Source organism: Medicago sativa, chromosome 4 (assembly GCF_051527215.1).
Source record: "Medicago sativa cultivar Bolivia chromosome 4, Bolivia_mono, whole genome shotgun sequence".
In the NCBI taxonomy this organism is placed as follows: Eukaryota; Viridiplantae; Streptophyta; class Magnoliopsida; order Fabales; family Fabaceae; genus Medicago; species Medicago sativa.
This window is the reverse complement of record NC_140752.1, coordinates 60955488-60972965: the sequence shown is the minus strand read 5'-3', so window position 1 is coordinate 60972965 and position 17478 is coordinate 60955488. Positions and strand designations below refer to the sequence as shown.

The window sequence follows — 17478 nt, the reverse complement described above, 5'->3', positions numbered from 1 at the left end:
ATATATATATATATATATATATATATTAGGATAAAACTTACCTATAATATCGTAAGTGATATAGGTGCTGTTTTTCCTCATTATAAATATCATGAAAGTTCTCTCAAAAAAAAAAAAAAATCATGAAAGTTGAGATATAGCATTGCCCACTAAAAAAAAATATCACGTCGTGACCATTTTGCACCAAACTCCGATAAAAAAAATGTTTATGCATCCGTTTTGACGTTGAAGTGGCTAGTTTAAATCAATAAGTTAATTTTTTTTTAATATTAAACAAATGAAAATCTCAAATAAAAAAATCTTAGTGTTCTTTACCTTGATCAGTTTTATATTCGTCAAAATACCTTTTAACATCTTCATCAACTTTCAACATCTTCATCAAATTAAAAAAAAAAAAAAAAAACCCAAATATTTCAGATTGAATATTTAATTGGCATTTATCCTCTTCATCCATATTATATTCTTTACAAAAAAATAATCCAAAAAATTTCAAGTTAACAGACCCCAACATGTATTTGGCTTAAATGATAATGATACCATTGCAACCAGGCCAGGATTTGCTTTTTGTAGCATAATCACGCAGTTATAAATCTCAGATATTGATTTGAGATCGGTTGGTTCAAATTACATAAATAATTTCACACAGTTAACAATCTCATCCATTAATTGAGATTGGACGGCCGGAAGTTGTTACTGCATCACGTAGTTACAGCACGAAATCCATTTGCATTGCAACCTTGGTATAATCCCAATTTGATAAGATATATCAACTGTTCCTTTAAAAAGAAAAAGATACATCGACTGTTCCCATCCAAATTGAGAATTTCACCACAATTGATGACAAAGACTTTCACTTATATATCTTTCATTTTTTTTTTTGAATAGAAATGAAATCCAGTTTCTCCCCCAGTACCAAACTCTTAAACTACTCATACTATACAAAACCTCTAACATCTATTCAGTTTTTTGGCAAACAACAAATTTAGTCCTGAAAAAACAATAATTCACATTTAACAAAGTAGCTATGTAGTCCATAGTCCACACTAACAAAAAAAAAAAATGCTAGAACATAAGAAAGAATTATAGCTTGAGGAAATAAACTAACAACTGTTTCTAATTAATTCACACTTTCATCATCATCTAACCACAACTTGAGATGTCACAATGTGAGGACTAATCCAGCTTCCCAGTTTCCCAACTTTGCTTAGATGCAACTCTTTCATGTTGTGGAGAGTATTCCTATAAGGGTAAAATCAAATCTATTTAGTTTCAGCGAATAATTAATTCTTTATTCACTTTACAAAATTCTTTATCTATAATCAGTTCTTTAAATAATGAATTAGTATGAAAAATTAACTCGTCATCTTTCGTGCATGTTTGAATAGGCGGTACGATTGACAATTACGATGAATTATCACAATTTTGGCATAAACTATACATAGGGTTTCGACTGTCGATTCAAATATACACGGTTGATTTCTTTTTTTGCCAAAATCAACAAATGAAGGACGAAACATTATCTAAAATATTTGCACTACTAAACTTGATAAAAACTTATTTCCCATATATTGAAAACATTTTTAATCCATATTTGAGAGATATATCAAATCATTATTAACCCGTTTGGTTTGGCGTTTGTCTATTCTTTCGCGTGTTCGAATGTCGTTTCACCATGAATATTCATAAGCTAAAAATCGTAGCATTAAAATGGACGCACGTTTGGTAAGATTTCAACGTGAAAACAAACACATACTATGACAAGCTTGAAGAAAGAAAAGATGTCAAGTACCTCCATCTTTTGGACAAGCTCTTTTGTTGATGGGGCAGATACAATTATATGACGAGCTTTAGGGCTAATGAAGCCTTCCTCCACAGCTTTGTCAATGAAAGATAACAAAGAATTGTAGTAGCCATCTACATTCAACAATCCCACCTTTTCCAAAACCAAAATTCAATTTATAGATTATAGAATATAATATATACATGTTTAACTTTTTAATAAAAATGGCAAGATTGAGGGAGGAAACTTACTGGTTTATCATGGATGCCAAGTTGAGCCCAAGTTATGACCTCAAGAAGCTCCTCAAGTGTCCCATAGCCACCTTCATGCATATAATGGACATATTCATGCATTATCATTAGTTAAAAATTAAAATTGCAACATCCTTACAGCTTCAGAATATATGTTTGTTTAAAGCACAAAACATCATAAAATCTGTTGAAGAAAATTCATGTTTTCCTTAACTTTTTTATGTTTTTTAAAATAAAAACTAAGGCATGTATCCTTTTTTTCCATCCGTTGAGAACTTGAAATAATTTTATCTAAGACGTGTCAGAAATTAAACATAGATATTTCTCCTAAGTGGATTCAAATCTTGATTAAGTTTAATAAATTCAGCTAAATCCAACCCGTTGATTTGTATTTTTAAGTTTTTAGTTGTATATGTAGATGGTATGTTATATAGATATAGTAAGATACAAGTTACTATATAATTTCCCAAAAAATAATTATTTAAATGGTCCCTTCCTCAGTTTCTTTTCTCGGCCGACATCAATTTTTGAATAACTTCTAAAAAAAAAAAATCAATTTTTGAATAATGCTAGACTGCTAGAGGGCATTGCGTTGCTTGTTAGGGCCCAAGACAAGACTAATCTTCCACATCATAAATACTGGGTTGTTTTTTTAAGGTCATTATTTTTCTCACCTTATGAGTTTCTTGCACGTCTAATTTGGATTCTAAAATCCAAAATATTTTAACGCATTTTTGGTGATTTTCATGGGGTAAATTCAATCGGCATAGGGGGCGCAATAAATATGATGGGAAAAGAAGACGTCTTTATTTAATTTTAAATCAAAATTTCTTGATCACTGTTTTGCTATCCACTACACCCTCTGGTCACTATTATAAGCAAAAATCAACATTTTAGATTCATTCATTAAATGATGTATGTGGTCTATAATAAAGATCATATACATTATTAACTGAAAAGAATTTAAAATTTAAATTTTTGCTTATAATAACCGGAGGGTGTATGTTCTTATCTAGAGATTAACATCCACTTGTTACGTTCGGAGGATATCAGATTCAAACTAATAAAACAAACGGCGACAACCTCAAACCTTTGGTAATTTTTTGCCAAAATTGTAGTAATTTTTTTTTTTTGAGTCAAGTAAAAACATTTCTTTATTAGATCATTTTTTTTACTAGTTATTAGATCTTCTTTTGAAATGTAGTTTGTCATTATATCTTTATTACTACGAAATTCGTATGTCATTTTAGCCTTATTTGTGAACTTAGATGTCATTTTAGCTAATATTCAATGAGTGAAAGAATTTTGATTTACATTGGGCTTTGGCCCTCTTTTATAACAAAAAAAAAAGGGTTAATACATTTTTACCCCCCTGTAATATAGGCGAGTTCCGGTTTTCCCCCCTGTAAAAAAGATTATTTCGATTCCAACCCTGAAATATGAAGATTCCGTCGAAAACACCCCTGGTCAAATCTGGCACACGCCAGGTGCTGATGTGGCGCGCCACGTCACCTTTTTTGATGACGTGGCACGCTGACTGTATAATTATTTTTATTTTTTATTTTTTTAATAGGGACACGTGGCATTTCCTATTTTTTAATAAAAAAATATTTTTTTAATATTTTTTTTTTTTAATAATTAAAAAAATATTTTTTTTTAAAGTTTTTTTTAAAAAATTTTTTTAAAAAAATAAAAAAAACGAAAAAAATTCTTAACAAATAAAAAAAATGAAAAAAAATTCTGTAAAAAAATAAAAAAATACCGAAAATTTTTTAAAAAAATTGGAAAAATTAATAAAAATGAAAACAAAAATCTGGAAAATTTTAAAAATAAAAAGTAAAATCTGGAAAAATTAAAAAAATGATAACATTATGGAAAAAATTAATAAATTTTGAAAAATTCATATTTCCAGATTTTTTCAATACCGGAAAAATGAAAAAAAAAAATCATATTTTTTTTCGGAAAGTACTTGTCATTCAACCGTATAACATGATTTATATACCGGTGTCAATCAATATACATTGTATCCTGTTATTCGGACATGATTTTTATAAATATGAATAATCTTCAAATTTTTGAAAATGACCAATCTTGAAATTTTTGAAAAAAGATTAATCATATTTACAAAAACTAAATTTTCGAAAAAAAAAAAGATAAAAAAAAATATGGTAATTGAGTCAAACATAATTCATATTTTTTTCGAAAAATATACAAACTGCTCAAAACATTTTTTATGTTAGTGTCTACTAGTTTCAATGGTATTTGAGTCAAACATAATTTATATTTGTTTTACTATTTGAATATGATTAATCTTTTTTCAAAAATTTCAAGATTCATCATTTTCAAAAATTTGAAGATTAATCATATTTATAAAAATCATGTACGAATAACAGGATACAATGTATATTGATTGACACCGGTATATAAATCATGTTATACGGTTGAATGACAAGTACTTTCCGAAAAAAAATATGATTTTTTTTTCATTTTTCCGGTATTGAAAAAATCTGGAAATATGAATTTTTCAAAATTTATTAATTTTTTCCATAATGTTATCATTTTTTTAATTTTTCCAGATTTTACTTTTTATTTTTAAAATTTTCGAGATTTTTGTTTTCATTTTTATTAATTTTTCCAATTTTTTTAAAAAATTTTCGGTATTTTTTTATTTTTTTCCAGAATTTTTTTTATTCGTTAAGAATTTTTTTCGTTTTTTTATTTTTTTTAAAAAAAATTTTAAAAAAAACTTAAAAAAAAATATTTTTTTAATTATTAAAAAAATATTTTTTTTATTAAAAAAATATTTTTTTATTAAAAATTCGGAAATGCCACGTGTCCCTATTAAAAAAATAAAAAATAAAAATATTTATACAGTCAGCGTGCCACGTCATCAAAAAAGGTGACGTGGCGCGCCACATCAGCACCTGGCGTGTGCCAGATTTGACCAGGGGTGTTTTCGACGGAATCTTCATATTTCAGGGTTGGAATCGAAAGAATCTTTTTTACAGGGGGGAAAACCGGAACTCGCCTATATTACAGGGGGGTAAAAATGTATTAACCCAAAAAAAAATAAAGAATTTTGATTTACATTTTAATATCACCCAAATTGCATCAGAATTCCGAAGTAAAAACATACCAAAAATAATATGTCTAAATATTCAATTTTCATACATTTATTCAACACTTATTTTTCTCGCTATTTTCATACATTTTATTGAACTTTTGCAAATAAATAAGTTTTTATTTATTATTCATAATTTTGTTTAGATAGTTTATGAAAAAAAAAACTAATGAAGATAAAATTTACGTTAGAAAGAACTTAGGAATTAATATAAAAGCTTATTTATTTGCATAAACTATTTTCATAAGCTTAAAATAAGATCGATCCAAATGGGACAATAGTGTTGCCAACAATTTAAAAATAAAAGATAAAAAAATAACAAACACATTAAAAATGCATATACTATATATAGTTAAAAGTACTAATGCATATGTTTTATCTTTGATATCTTTGATTCTCTACTAAAAAAATTATGAAAATTTAATATTTTAAAAATATTCATCGAGACGAATCCAACAACATCTTACATGATACTCCCTCTGTTTCAAAATGAGTGTCGCTTTAGCAAAAAAAAAATTGTTTCAAAATGAATGTCACTTTCAGTTTCCAATGCAATAATAACTTTTTCTTTTCAATTGTATTCTTCAATTAATATTCTGCACACTACTTCCAAAATATTACTTTTAAAACTAACAAATAGTTAATAAGGATAATTTGGTAAAATAACCATTCTCTTTCTTTTAATAATTGCATTTCTTAATATGTGTGTAAACACCTAAAACGACACTCATTTTGAAACGGATGGAGTATTATTTATCTTTGTGAATTAGTAGAAAAATATGGTCAAAGTATGTCAAGTCAATAATGTATATTGTCAACTAGGTCATATTTTGAGGGACGGAGGGAGTAGAATATTTGTGGAATGGGAACCAACCTGGTAAGGCAATAAAAGCATCAGAATGCTTGGCCATCTCAGCTTTTCTTTGATGCATGCCTGCTACTGCCTTCACTTCTCCCACTGTCTCTCCAGTGATCTGCACAAACCCACTCACACACAAAAGAATAATCCAAATTATTACACAAATTACAAACACCTTTTTGTGAATGATTCGTGCTGCATGGATGCAAAAATAGTAATGATGAGGGCTTCAGAAGTGGGCTCAAGTGGAAATCGTATAACTTGGCATTTTTTCAAAGGAGAAAAACAACAAAAATATGTACTAACCCATGTTTTAAATACTTGATGTGAGGTACTACAAGTGAGGCTTCCTAGTCATGATTCAATTTGTTTAATTACTATTGAACAAGATATCTAATAAATAAATATTAAAAAATTAAAAATAAAAACAATGAGGTTGAACTGTAATTCTATCCAGTTATGAGGACCAAGAATCGACCGTGATTGAACCAATTATATATAGATTGTTTTGTTCTTGATTCGATCGATTGAACCGATCAATACTAGTCTCCTTCGAAAAACATTGGCACCAAAGAAAAAGAAATTCAAAAAGAAAAAATGAAAATGAACTTATGATTTTAAGTTGTATTATCGTAATTAAATGATTGAAACACAAACTATATCTAATTTTCATATGATAATCGACGTTTACCGATTACAATTACAATAACTGTATTATTTTGGCAGGCAATCTGGATCCAATGTTAAGAAAATGGGAATTAACTCGCAACAAAGTTTGATTAATATTCCCCATATTATTCGAACAATACCGAATTAAAAAAAAAAAAAACTTCAAACAAAGCTTGACAAAAGAATCTAAAAAAGGTTATGTAGAGCTTTGAGAGAGAGAGAGGGGGACAAAAATGCTCAGAAGGACCATGCCCCAGATTGCCAGGTGTAATGATAGGTAAGTTTGTTAAAGAGATCCAAAATGTGACATCAAAATAAAAAAGCAAACACAACAACACAAGTTACTCCCACTTGTAAACCTACATGAATCACACAAATATAAAAAGAGAGTGGAAAATCAATATATTTGGATAACAAAAGCAAGGTGGAAATTAATCAAAAAGATGATACATAGAATTGGAACAAGAAAAGCAAAATAAGCACATATTGTGGTAGAAAGATAAGGTGGCATTTCACATGGGAAAGTCAATTTTAACCATTTGATCAAATAAAGTACACACATTTATCATAGTCTATCAGCACTATAATATTCTTCTACACCTCCTCCCAGCAACCTTCTCTCCTTCCCAGCAACATCAAACACTACCAACCTCACTATCACAATAATAAATGTAAACACAAATCATCACCAAACTCAAACACTCAAATCTGAAAACTTATAATAATTACATTTCACTTAAAAGTCCAAGTTTTTTAATGGGTATAATAACAAGTTGAATTGCTTTAATTTCAATATCATTCGATGCGAATCCAAAATAAATAAAAACAATAAGGAAAAAAGAATGAAATATAAACCCAAAAATTGAATGTGATGCTGATTTGATACAACCTTCATTCTAGGTGTTTGAGGTTGATGATGATGATGTTGGATGGGGACTGGGGAGCAACGAGGGAGAGAAGAAAGAGAAGTGCTATGGTGTGGGAAACATATGATAAAATTTAATACAGCCTCAAAATCTAACCTATAATCACATGTGATCCATCATGGGAAGATTTTCACCTTTCCCATGTGAAATGTCACCGAAAGGAGAAAGGTATATTTGATAATTTTTTCTCCTATGGTAACTTGTTTGGTCATTTCCTTCAAATCCAAACATCATAAAATTACCTCTCTTGGCATCAGTGTCCTTGGAATAACCCTGCAAAAATACAATGACAATAAAAATAGCATAAATTAATAACATATCCAACATAACACCATCACCACCAAGACAAATCATAATGAAGAAGATGCTCATTTCTCACCCAATCACATGTCGACCTCCATCATAAACAGCTTGAGAAACCAACCCCATCAAACCAATGCTGCCTCCTCCATAAACCAAATCAATATTTCTTGACACCTTTTTAAGACATCAAAACAATACCCAAAAAAGGATTTAATTAACAATATTACTCAATGTCTCTTTTTACAAGCAATTTTTTAGGGAAAACAAATATCTCTAAATACAAACACATTTTTAAATTACTACATTCATTTTGTAGACATTAAATTGGTTTGAACAAATTTTACTTGCATCCCTTAAGTAAAATCTCATGTACACGTCTTGTGAATGAAAAAAAAATGTATTTGAGAGGAAAGATGCCACCGAAAGTGGTCAGCGAAATTCTCTAGCGCATATTAGTCACCGGTAAAGCTGATAGATACTTTACACCAATAATATAGTTATAAAACAAATACTAGATATTTTTTTCTCTTTCAAATAAACCTCTAAATTAATATATATATATATATATATATATATATATATATATATATAGAGAGAGAGAGAGAGAGAGAGAGAGAGAGAGAAGGATATTGTAAATACATCTATATATAAATAAAATAGAGAAAATAAATTTCCCACATACTTTCTTTGTTTTTGGGTAATAACTATATGTGAAAACTACAATTATTGTTTGTTAAAATTGACAAGTAGAGAACAATAGTAATCTTCAACACTTTTATTTTTTGGTCAATCAACACTCTTTTATTTACCACAACTTTATCTATGTGAAGTTGTGAAAGATAAATGGTTTGTATATATAGAGGGTCCATGAAAAAAGTTGAGAAACTGAAATGAATTATTCTTTTTGTTTATCTAATTTGACTAAGTATAAAAGGATACAATTAAAAAGTGTGACAGATTTTTTTTTTTTGAGCAAAAATAAAAATTAATGAGAATAGAAGAACCCCACCACCAAAAGGTTCGTAATGAAAATTTGTTTCACAGCATCCTTGATGAGATTAAGTAGTTCAATTGCGAATGAAGGAATTGATGTGGTATCAAGAAACTCATCAAGGAACACCAAACAAAGGTTTAATCAAAACAAAACAAAACAAAAACAAAAAGTTTTAAAAAATATGTAAAACATAAACCAAAACACCAAACAAAACATTAAATGTTAATCCTTCAAAAAAAAAAAAATTAAATGTTAAATTTCCAAGAAGAATGGATGGTGGACATTAGGAAACAAATGTTTCAAAGAATAACGTCAAGAGTCTTACATTAGATGAAATACAATTTAAACATGCATGCGATTATAATTGACAGACATCACTCCTATTACAAGCGGATTTTGTAGGGTTTGTCCGGTCTAAATTCTAAGATACAAACAAACATATGTGTATGAGTTAGAGAGAGATGAGAAGAGAGAGACATTACCAACTCATTTCCAAGCTCAATAGCAGCATCTTTATAGCTACTCTTGTTACCAGGACTACTACCACAAAAAACACAAATCCTCTTAAACTTTGATTCTTTCATCTCACTTTCCTCCTCCATCTCTTTATTTCTTCTATTCAGATCAATTCCAACCCTTCACAATTTGTATGCACAACACCTATATATAGAGAAATGTGGAAGCATGATTACATCATGAGCAATAACGATGATGACTCCTTACAAATTGTACACGAGGGAAGAATTGATACACATAACATAACACAGACGTGTGTGTTTGTTTTCTACTTTAATATGGTCCCTGATTGTACCAGAAAAGATAAGAGAGAAAGAAAATAATAATATGTAAAATAGGAAACCCGTGGTCCTATGTAAAGATGATTGTGTGGTTTGGTCTCACCAAATTGAGTATTGGAATAGGAACCTTAATATATATGATTAGATGTTGATCATCAACACTCTGTCATCATGGTCTATAATACAGTTTCATAGGGTTCGTAGTGGAGAAACTCTTAGGTGGTCATTGGACCAAGAAATTGATTTTAGTCACATCCAACCAATGCATGACACCTCACAAAGAGAGAAGAAAAAAAGAAAAGAAAAGAAAGAAAAACGGGAAAAAAAGAAAAGAGAGAGAGAGAAAATGATTTCATGCCATGCCACCGATGGAGAGAACAACGATGACAACGACGGAAAAGATGGCTTCGCCGAAGACAACAACGATAACGGCGGAAGAGATGATGACGACGACGGCAACATTAGCCTTGCCAGAAACACAACCATGACCAGTGGCGAAGCCAGGAATTTTATAGAGCCTAGACAAAATTTTGACCGCAAATTCACATGTGACATAATATATAAATAGTCATAAATTGAAATAAAATAGGCTCGTCATTTTGTCGATAAAAGTACAGTTTGAAACAAGAGAGATGAAACATAACCTGTCAATAGTGTGCTAAATAAAATTAAGAGGTAAATGTCCTTTCTGAAACCTCTTTGCGGTGAATGTTCGAAGAATATCAACATGTGACTTGAATATCTCCCGCTCGATGTAACATATCATCAAGTCATTGAACCACACATCGTTGATCTTGTTGAAAACAATTATTTCTCACGGGCTTATAAGATTATTTTACTAGCTCATTGACAGGACTTGATAACTGGTGGACTTCCAACTTTTGCCATAAATTTTGTTACCATAAATTAAATGAGCAATGAAGTATATATAGATTTTAATTTATGTGAGTATTAAGAATTTTTGTGAGTATCGAGTATTAGCTTGGGTGAATGTTCATAGTTAAGGAGAATTATTTTAGTTAAGTCACTTCAATAATTTATTCTAAAAATTGATTATAGTAATCAATTTCAAATTCCAATGATATTGATTATAATATTTTATTATATTGATTAAACTAATTTTAGTGGTAATTTTATGAATTATTCATTTTTAGAATTTATAGTAGAATTGAAAATATAATAAAAATAAATAAAACAATGATAAGTTTTAGTGACAGCCAAAACCGTAGGTAGAAGTCCATAATGTTTTTAAAATGGTCTCCTTAGAATTAACTACGTTTTGTCCGTAGGTAAAAGCAGAAAACATGCAATGACAACCATTTGGCTGTCACTATAAGTCAAATTTCTTGTAAATTTCTTTTAGCTATACAAAGAAGGTATGGGTTGAGCCCAGCGTGTGCCCGGGCTAGCCGGGTGGTAAAAATGCACATGACCATGACAGCGACGTCAACGACTGCGGCAACGTTGGCCTCGCCAAAAACACAACCATGACAACGACGACGGCAACGTTGGCCTCGCCGGAAACACAACCATGACAACGACGTTGACGACAGCGGCAAAGTTGGCCTCGCCAGAAACGGCAACCATTACAAGATCAGAATTTGCAACTTAAATCTCAATTCTTCTACGTATTTCCTTTCTTCCACCGACGTCGTCACCTATAAGAACACTCTTTTCCGGCGAGGCCAATGTTCGGCGAGGCCAATGTTGCAGGCATCATCATCTCTGTCGTCGTTAAGCTCGGTTTCTCTCTCCTCTTCATTTCTTCTTGTTTTTTCCTTCTGTTTTCTTTTTTCGTTTTTTTCCTCTCTTAGCTGATGCGTCATGCATTGGTTGGATGTGACCAAAATCAATTTCTTGGTCTAGTGACCACCTAAGAGTTTCTCGTAGTAGTGTTCACTTTTTTTTTAACGAAGACTTTGGTGTTGCATTTTTATGTTTGAGTTATTGTATTTTTTTTTATAATATTGTATTATTCATACTCCCTCCGGTTCTATTTGCAAGAGAAAATTGACTTTTTATATACATTGAATAATGTATGCATCTAGTCAAGAACCTAAACCAACTACATTAATTATTTAATGTATCTAAAAAGTAAACTGTCTCTTGTAAATAGAACCGGAAGCAGTATTTTAGTGGTTATTGAGTAATCTTGATTAGACTCTAATATCATTTTGAAATGAGTCTTTCTAATCAGTGTCCTAAAAATATTGATTGATAATTTTTTTAATAGAAACTTTGTTTTGGAAATATAAGATTGTACATTTGTCTTATCAATAATTACACTATTTTTTTAATACAAACTTATTAATTTTAGAGAAAATGGTCACGTTGATCCATGACTCTGCATCTCGTTGTCACAATGTCTGAATTAAATACAAAATAGTCCTTGAATGTGCACTTCTGTTATCACTTTAGTCCCCAACGTTAAATAATTCTGTTAAATGTTGATGTGGCAAATGTTTTATGCTGACGAGGAGTATGAGGTGTCACAAGGACTAAAGTGAAAGTAGAAAATGGTCACTTTGGTCCCTGAACCGAACATCAAGATCCCCGAAAATAATATCCCTAAACCGAAAATCAATATCCCCAAACTCATGCCAACAAATTGTTGCTCTTTGTCAAAGGTACTCATTAACATTCCCCTTATGAAATTTAGGTATAGATTTAAGAGACCCTTTAAGGGAAATGTTAACTAGTGCCCCCGGGGCACTGGTTATGAACCGTAAACGATTACTTTTTTTATAAAAGTTTGTGTAATTAATGCATTGGAAATTGAAAACTTTTACATTTTAAAATAATAGTTACTTAATTGAGCATGCTTAGAGAGTGCCCCAGAGGCACTCGTTAACAAGACCCTATTTTTAAATATCCTTAATTTTCTAATATTCGTTTCACACCTTATTTTGTTATATCTCTATTTTTCTATCACATATATCAAGTTGATCTCTCTATTTTTCTCTCTTTCATATAGATAGGGTGTTGAATGTCCATTGATAATTTTTCTAGGTTTAATTCTGTCACAAAAGTTAGTTTATATGCTCATATGTGAAGATTATCTCTTTTGTGTAATTGTCTAATGTGGACACGTTACACCTTAAAAAGTGTGTTGTAGACATTATTCTTCTTAAGATGAAAATTTCTTTTTATTTTATGTAAACCAATTCAATTCAATCAGCATATTTAGAATATAAATGGGTCTTTTGACAACAAAAAAATATATATAAATGGGTTTTCATTATTAAATGTTAAATTGTTTTTTTTTTGAAAGATTTAAATGTTAAATTGTTAACATCTTTATCACTTTTCACAATTAATAATTAAATTTAATTGCACTTTTGTCTTTCGACGATTTTAGATATAAGGGGGTTAAAATCGCTCAAAGCAAAAGTGGAAGGCCAAAACTACACAACTGCATTACAGAGAGCCAAAAGCACAACGTTATTAATAAATAAAGTTGTAAACTAACTTGGGTAAATTCTTAGGTACCGTGAAGTGTGATTGTGTGCCGATACCTCGTATGCAAAATTTATTTAAAATTTGATTTGATTTTTAAATAAACTAGTCGAGATACCCGTGCTACAGCACGGGTAGCGCAGCTTCGCCGTGTCGCGTCTCGGCTACACTTGACATAGTATTTTTTTTTTTGTCCATGATGAAAATATGTTAAGTATTTAAAGCATAGTAATGTATATATTGATCGGTAGTAATGAAAAATTATTAAATAATTTAATTTTAATATGAATATTAAATTTTAGTATTGACGATATTAAAAAAGCTAATAAATAAAAATAATCATAGTTTTTATTTACTAATATGTTTTAGTGTGAAAAATACTAATAAGCATCCTGTGAAAAACCATAATTAATGTATTATATAATATTGTTATCGTAAAATATATTTCATAAATAAACATATGCTAACATATTCCCGTAAAAAAATACAGTGAGATATATTTTTGATAATATATAGTCCATACATTCATATATATTTTATCAATATATATAGTTCTCATTAGATTTCAGAAATAAGAATATACTAATATATATTCCCGTAAAACAAAATATACTCATATATATTTTTATTAATATATAGTCCATACACCAACATATACTTTATTAATATATTAATAAAACTTAGGCAGTCGCGGTGTTTAAATAGAGATATTAAAAAATACTATTTTTTTTGAAAGATTAAAAAATACTAATTAAAACTGATCACTCGTTATAGATACTAAAATGGGTCCCCACTTCAACGGGTTTTTTTATTGATACATTTAAAAAAAATGGAAAAAATTGAAGTATGATTAATCATAATATATTATAATTTTTTTGTTTGTTTTAGTATTGACTATATTAAAAAAAATGAAAATACATTTCACAAATAAACATATACTAACATATTCCCGTATAAAAACATATAGTGAGATATATTTTTATTAATATATAGTTCCCATTAGATTTCAGAAATAAGAATATACTAATATATTTCCGTAAAACAAACATATACTCCCATATATATTTTTATTAATATATAGTTCATACACCCACATATATTTTTTGAATATATTAATAAAACTTAAGCAGTCCCGGTGTTTAAATAGAGATATTAAAAAAATACTAATTAAAACTGATCACTCGTTGTAGTTACTAAAATGGGTCCCGTGTTACAATAGTACACTCTAATGATTTTTTTAGTGATACATTTTCAAAAAAAAAAAACAATGGAAAAAATTGAAGTATGATTAATCATAGTATATTATAATATTGTTCTTGTTTTAGTATTGACGATATTAAAAAAGCTAATAAATGAAAATACATTTCATAAATAAATATATACTAACATATTCCCGTAAAAAAAACATAGTGAGATATATTTTTGTTAATATATAGTTCATATACTCATTTGTATTTTATCAAGATATAGTTCCCATTAAATTTCAGAAATAAGAATATATTAATATATTCCCATAAAACAAACATATACTCATATATATTTTTATTAATATATAGTCCATACACCCACGTATATTTTATTAATATATTAATAAAACTTAGGCAATCGCGGTGTTTAATTAGAGATATTAAAAAATACTAATTAAAACTAATCACTCGTTGTAGTTACTGAAATGGGTCTCGTGTTACAATTGTACACTCAAACGGTTTTTTAGTGATACATTTAAAAAAAACAACAGAAAAAATTGAAGTATGATTAATCAAAGTATATTATAATATTGTTCTTGTTTTAGTATTGACGATATGAAAAAAGCTAATAAATACAAATAATCATAGATTTTATTTACTAATATGTTTGAGTGTGAAAAATATTAGTATGCGTCCCGTGAAAAAACATAATTAACGTATTATATAATAGTGTTATTGTAAAATACAAAATCATATTCTGCTACAACAACAACACTTGTTAGTTTCTTCTAAAAAAAAACTTGCTAGTAAAACCAAATCGAAAATTAGTAGAGAAAATGGAGTTGAAAATGAAGAGAGAAAATGAAAAATGAAGAAAGTTGGTAAGAAAAAGATAAGAGAGGATAGTGAGATTGATAGAGAAAAATTTATTATTAAAAAATAAAGGTGAGAAAAAAGTTTATTATTAAATAAATAAAGATGGAGAGAGAAAAATTTATTATTAAATAAAGAAAGGTGAGAAAGTGAGTTTTAGTAAAGTGGGTTTTGATAGTGGATTTGACAAAAATAACCTTAAAGTTGTAAAGGAAAAAGTTTGGAAGAAAATTAGATATGAGTAGTTAAGTAATTTTGGTAGTATCTTGTTTTCATATATTGTAAGTGAAGTGATGATTAATACAAAACTATAACATGACATTGAATAATAAGATAATGATATCGATCCAATCAAACTTTATTGCAAAAATCACTCGAATCGGATGTATTTGGAATATTATTGCAGTTCACCTATGAAGCCCGGATACTCCAAAACGGAGACGTACCCGTACCGGATACGTATCGGATACCGATACTCCACGAATACTCGCGGATACGCACCCACGAAGTATCCGAATTAATTATTTAAATTTTAAAAAAATATTTTAACAGATACTTATACGATACTCCGCAGATACACAAGGATACTTATAAGATACTTCACAGATACGTATCCTAGAAAAAGATGAAGAGTAAAAAAGTGAGACAATGTTATAAACATTCGGTGGAGATATATATGATTCAATTTTAGATATGCATCACTAGAATTGTTTCCCGATGAACCGCTTAAAATTATACTTCTTGTGAATGAAGTAACGAGAGAGAGATGATTCAGTTAATCAACATTAGATAAAATTTGTGTTGAGTTCCTTTAATCAATGTTTATTTTCTTCAAGTATTTTATATACATATAAGTTTTAGTATAAAAATTTTGTTGACGTATCCTAGCCGTATCGTATCCTAAAGTTTGAAAAATTTGCGTATCTGCGTACCCGTATCGTATCCAGGGGCGGATCCATTTGAGAGCAATGTGGAGCTAAAGCTCCACATGAAATTTTCCATTTTTTTTAATAAATAAAATACATGTTAAAAATAAGATCTTTTTAATGCTTTGTCACTTGTTAATGATACCAAAAAATAATTATAAGAAATGAGGAATGAGGGATGAGGGATGAGAAGAATTTATATCTAAAGTTATTAAAATTTGCAATAAGCATGATATTGATGTGCCTGATATGGATGCACCGCATGCACAAAGGAAGTAACTTTCATTGAAAAACACCAATATTGTTTATTAGAAAGTTATATATTTAATATAAAATACACAAGTTATAAGACAAACTTACCATTTTAAATTTCTTAACATGTGCAAATTTGCATATGGTAGAAAAAACTCTTCTTATTTTTAATATAATTTGCATTATTGTTTCTTCAAAATTTTAGCTCCACGTATAATAAATGTCTGGATCCGTCCCTGATCGTATCGTACCCGTACCGGTATCCGTATCTGGGCTTCATAGCAGTTCACTCTTTAATAAGGACTTTCTAAGACATCTCAAGGATTTAACACCTATACATTTTAGCACATTTTATCCATTATACTTTAAAATTAAAAATGGTTATCTACGGTCGCACACAGGGACGGATCCCTTCAAGGCTGGGTGTGGCTATTGCCACACCAGCCCAGCTCAATTTTTTTTTTCTTTATATTCAATCGCAAATTTTATATCATATATTTTTAATTTGGAAATATAATTATATGTATTGGTCTAGTGGTCAAGTGTATGTTTTCCTAACTCATAGTCTTGGATTCAAGTTTGGACTTTTGTTTTTGTCATATTTTTTAAAGAATTAATTAATATAATATAAATGTAAAAAAGAACATGACGGAATCGATACGACATAAACTTCAATAATAACTCATCAACCACTAGACTATAGTGTTTGATATGTTTTATTAGTTGCAACATCATCGTATATTAAAAGTTTAGAACTTATTCGTACGTAATCAATAAATATATATAAAGGGATACATTTTTTGGGTGAGATTTTTTACTTCGAATTGACTATTTATTTAAAATATTTTATCTTTTTTATAGTGTTATTTAAGTTACAATTAAAAAATGTGAACAATTTTTTATAGTGTTATTTAAAATATGAACAATTTTTTTTATATTTTTAGCTTAATCAACTTCGCTAAAATAATTAGCCACATTGGTAATTTTATCCCAGATCCGCCCCTGGTCACACAATCACGTTATTACAAATCTAGACCGTGATTTTTGTCGTATGATTCATATTTTGACTTTAAATTTTAAACTT

The 17478-nt window shown here is 29.0% G+C and overlaps 1 protein-coding gene across 1 annotated transcript; it reads right to left on the bottom strand.

Annotated features, from left to right (window-relative positions):
• Nucleotides 1-981: 981 nt before the first annotated feature.
• Nucleotides 982-9541, bottom strand: LOC146930385 (cytokinin riboside 5'-monophosphate phosphoribohydrolase LOG1). Its single transcript, XM_085701934.1, has 7 exons — nt 9386-9541; nt 7986-8083; nt 7849-7879; nt 6027-6126; nt 2032-2102; nt 1790-1933; nt 982-1239 (listed from the first exon to the last, which is right to left on the bottom strand). Exons 1-7 carry the CDS (start codon nt 9503-9505, stop codon nt 1174-1176), a joined length of 630 nt encoding a protein of 209 aa, XP_085558060.1. The 5' UTR covers nt 9506-9541; the 3' UTR covers nt 982-1173.
• Between the last annotated feature and the right edge of the window lie 7937 nt (nt 9542-17478).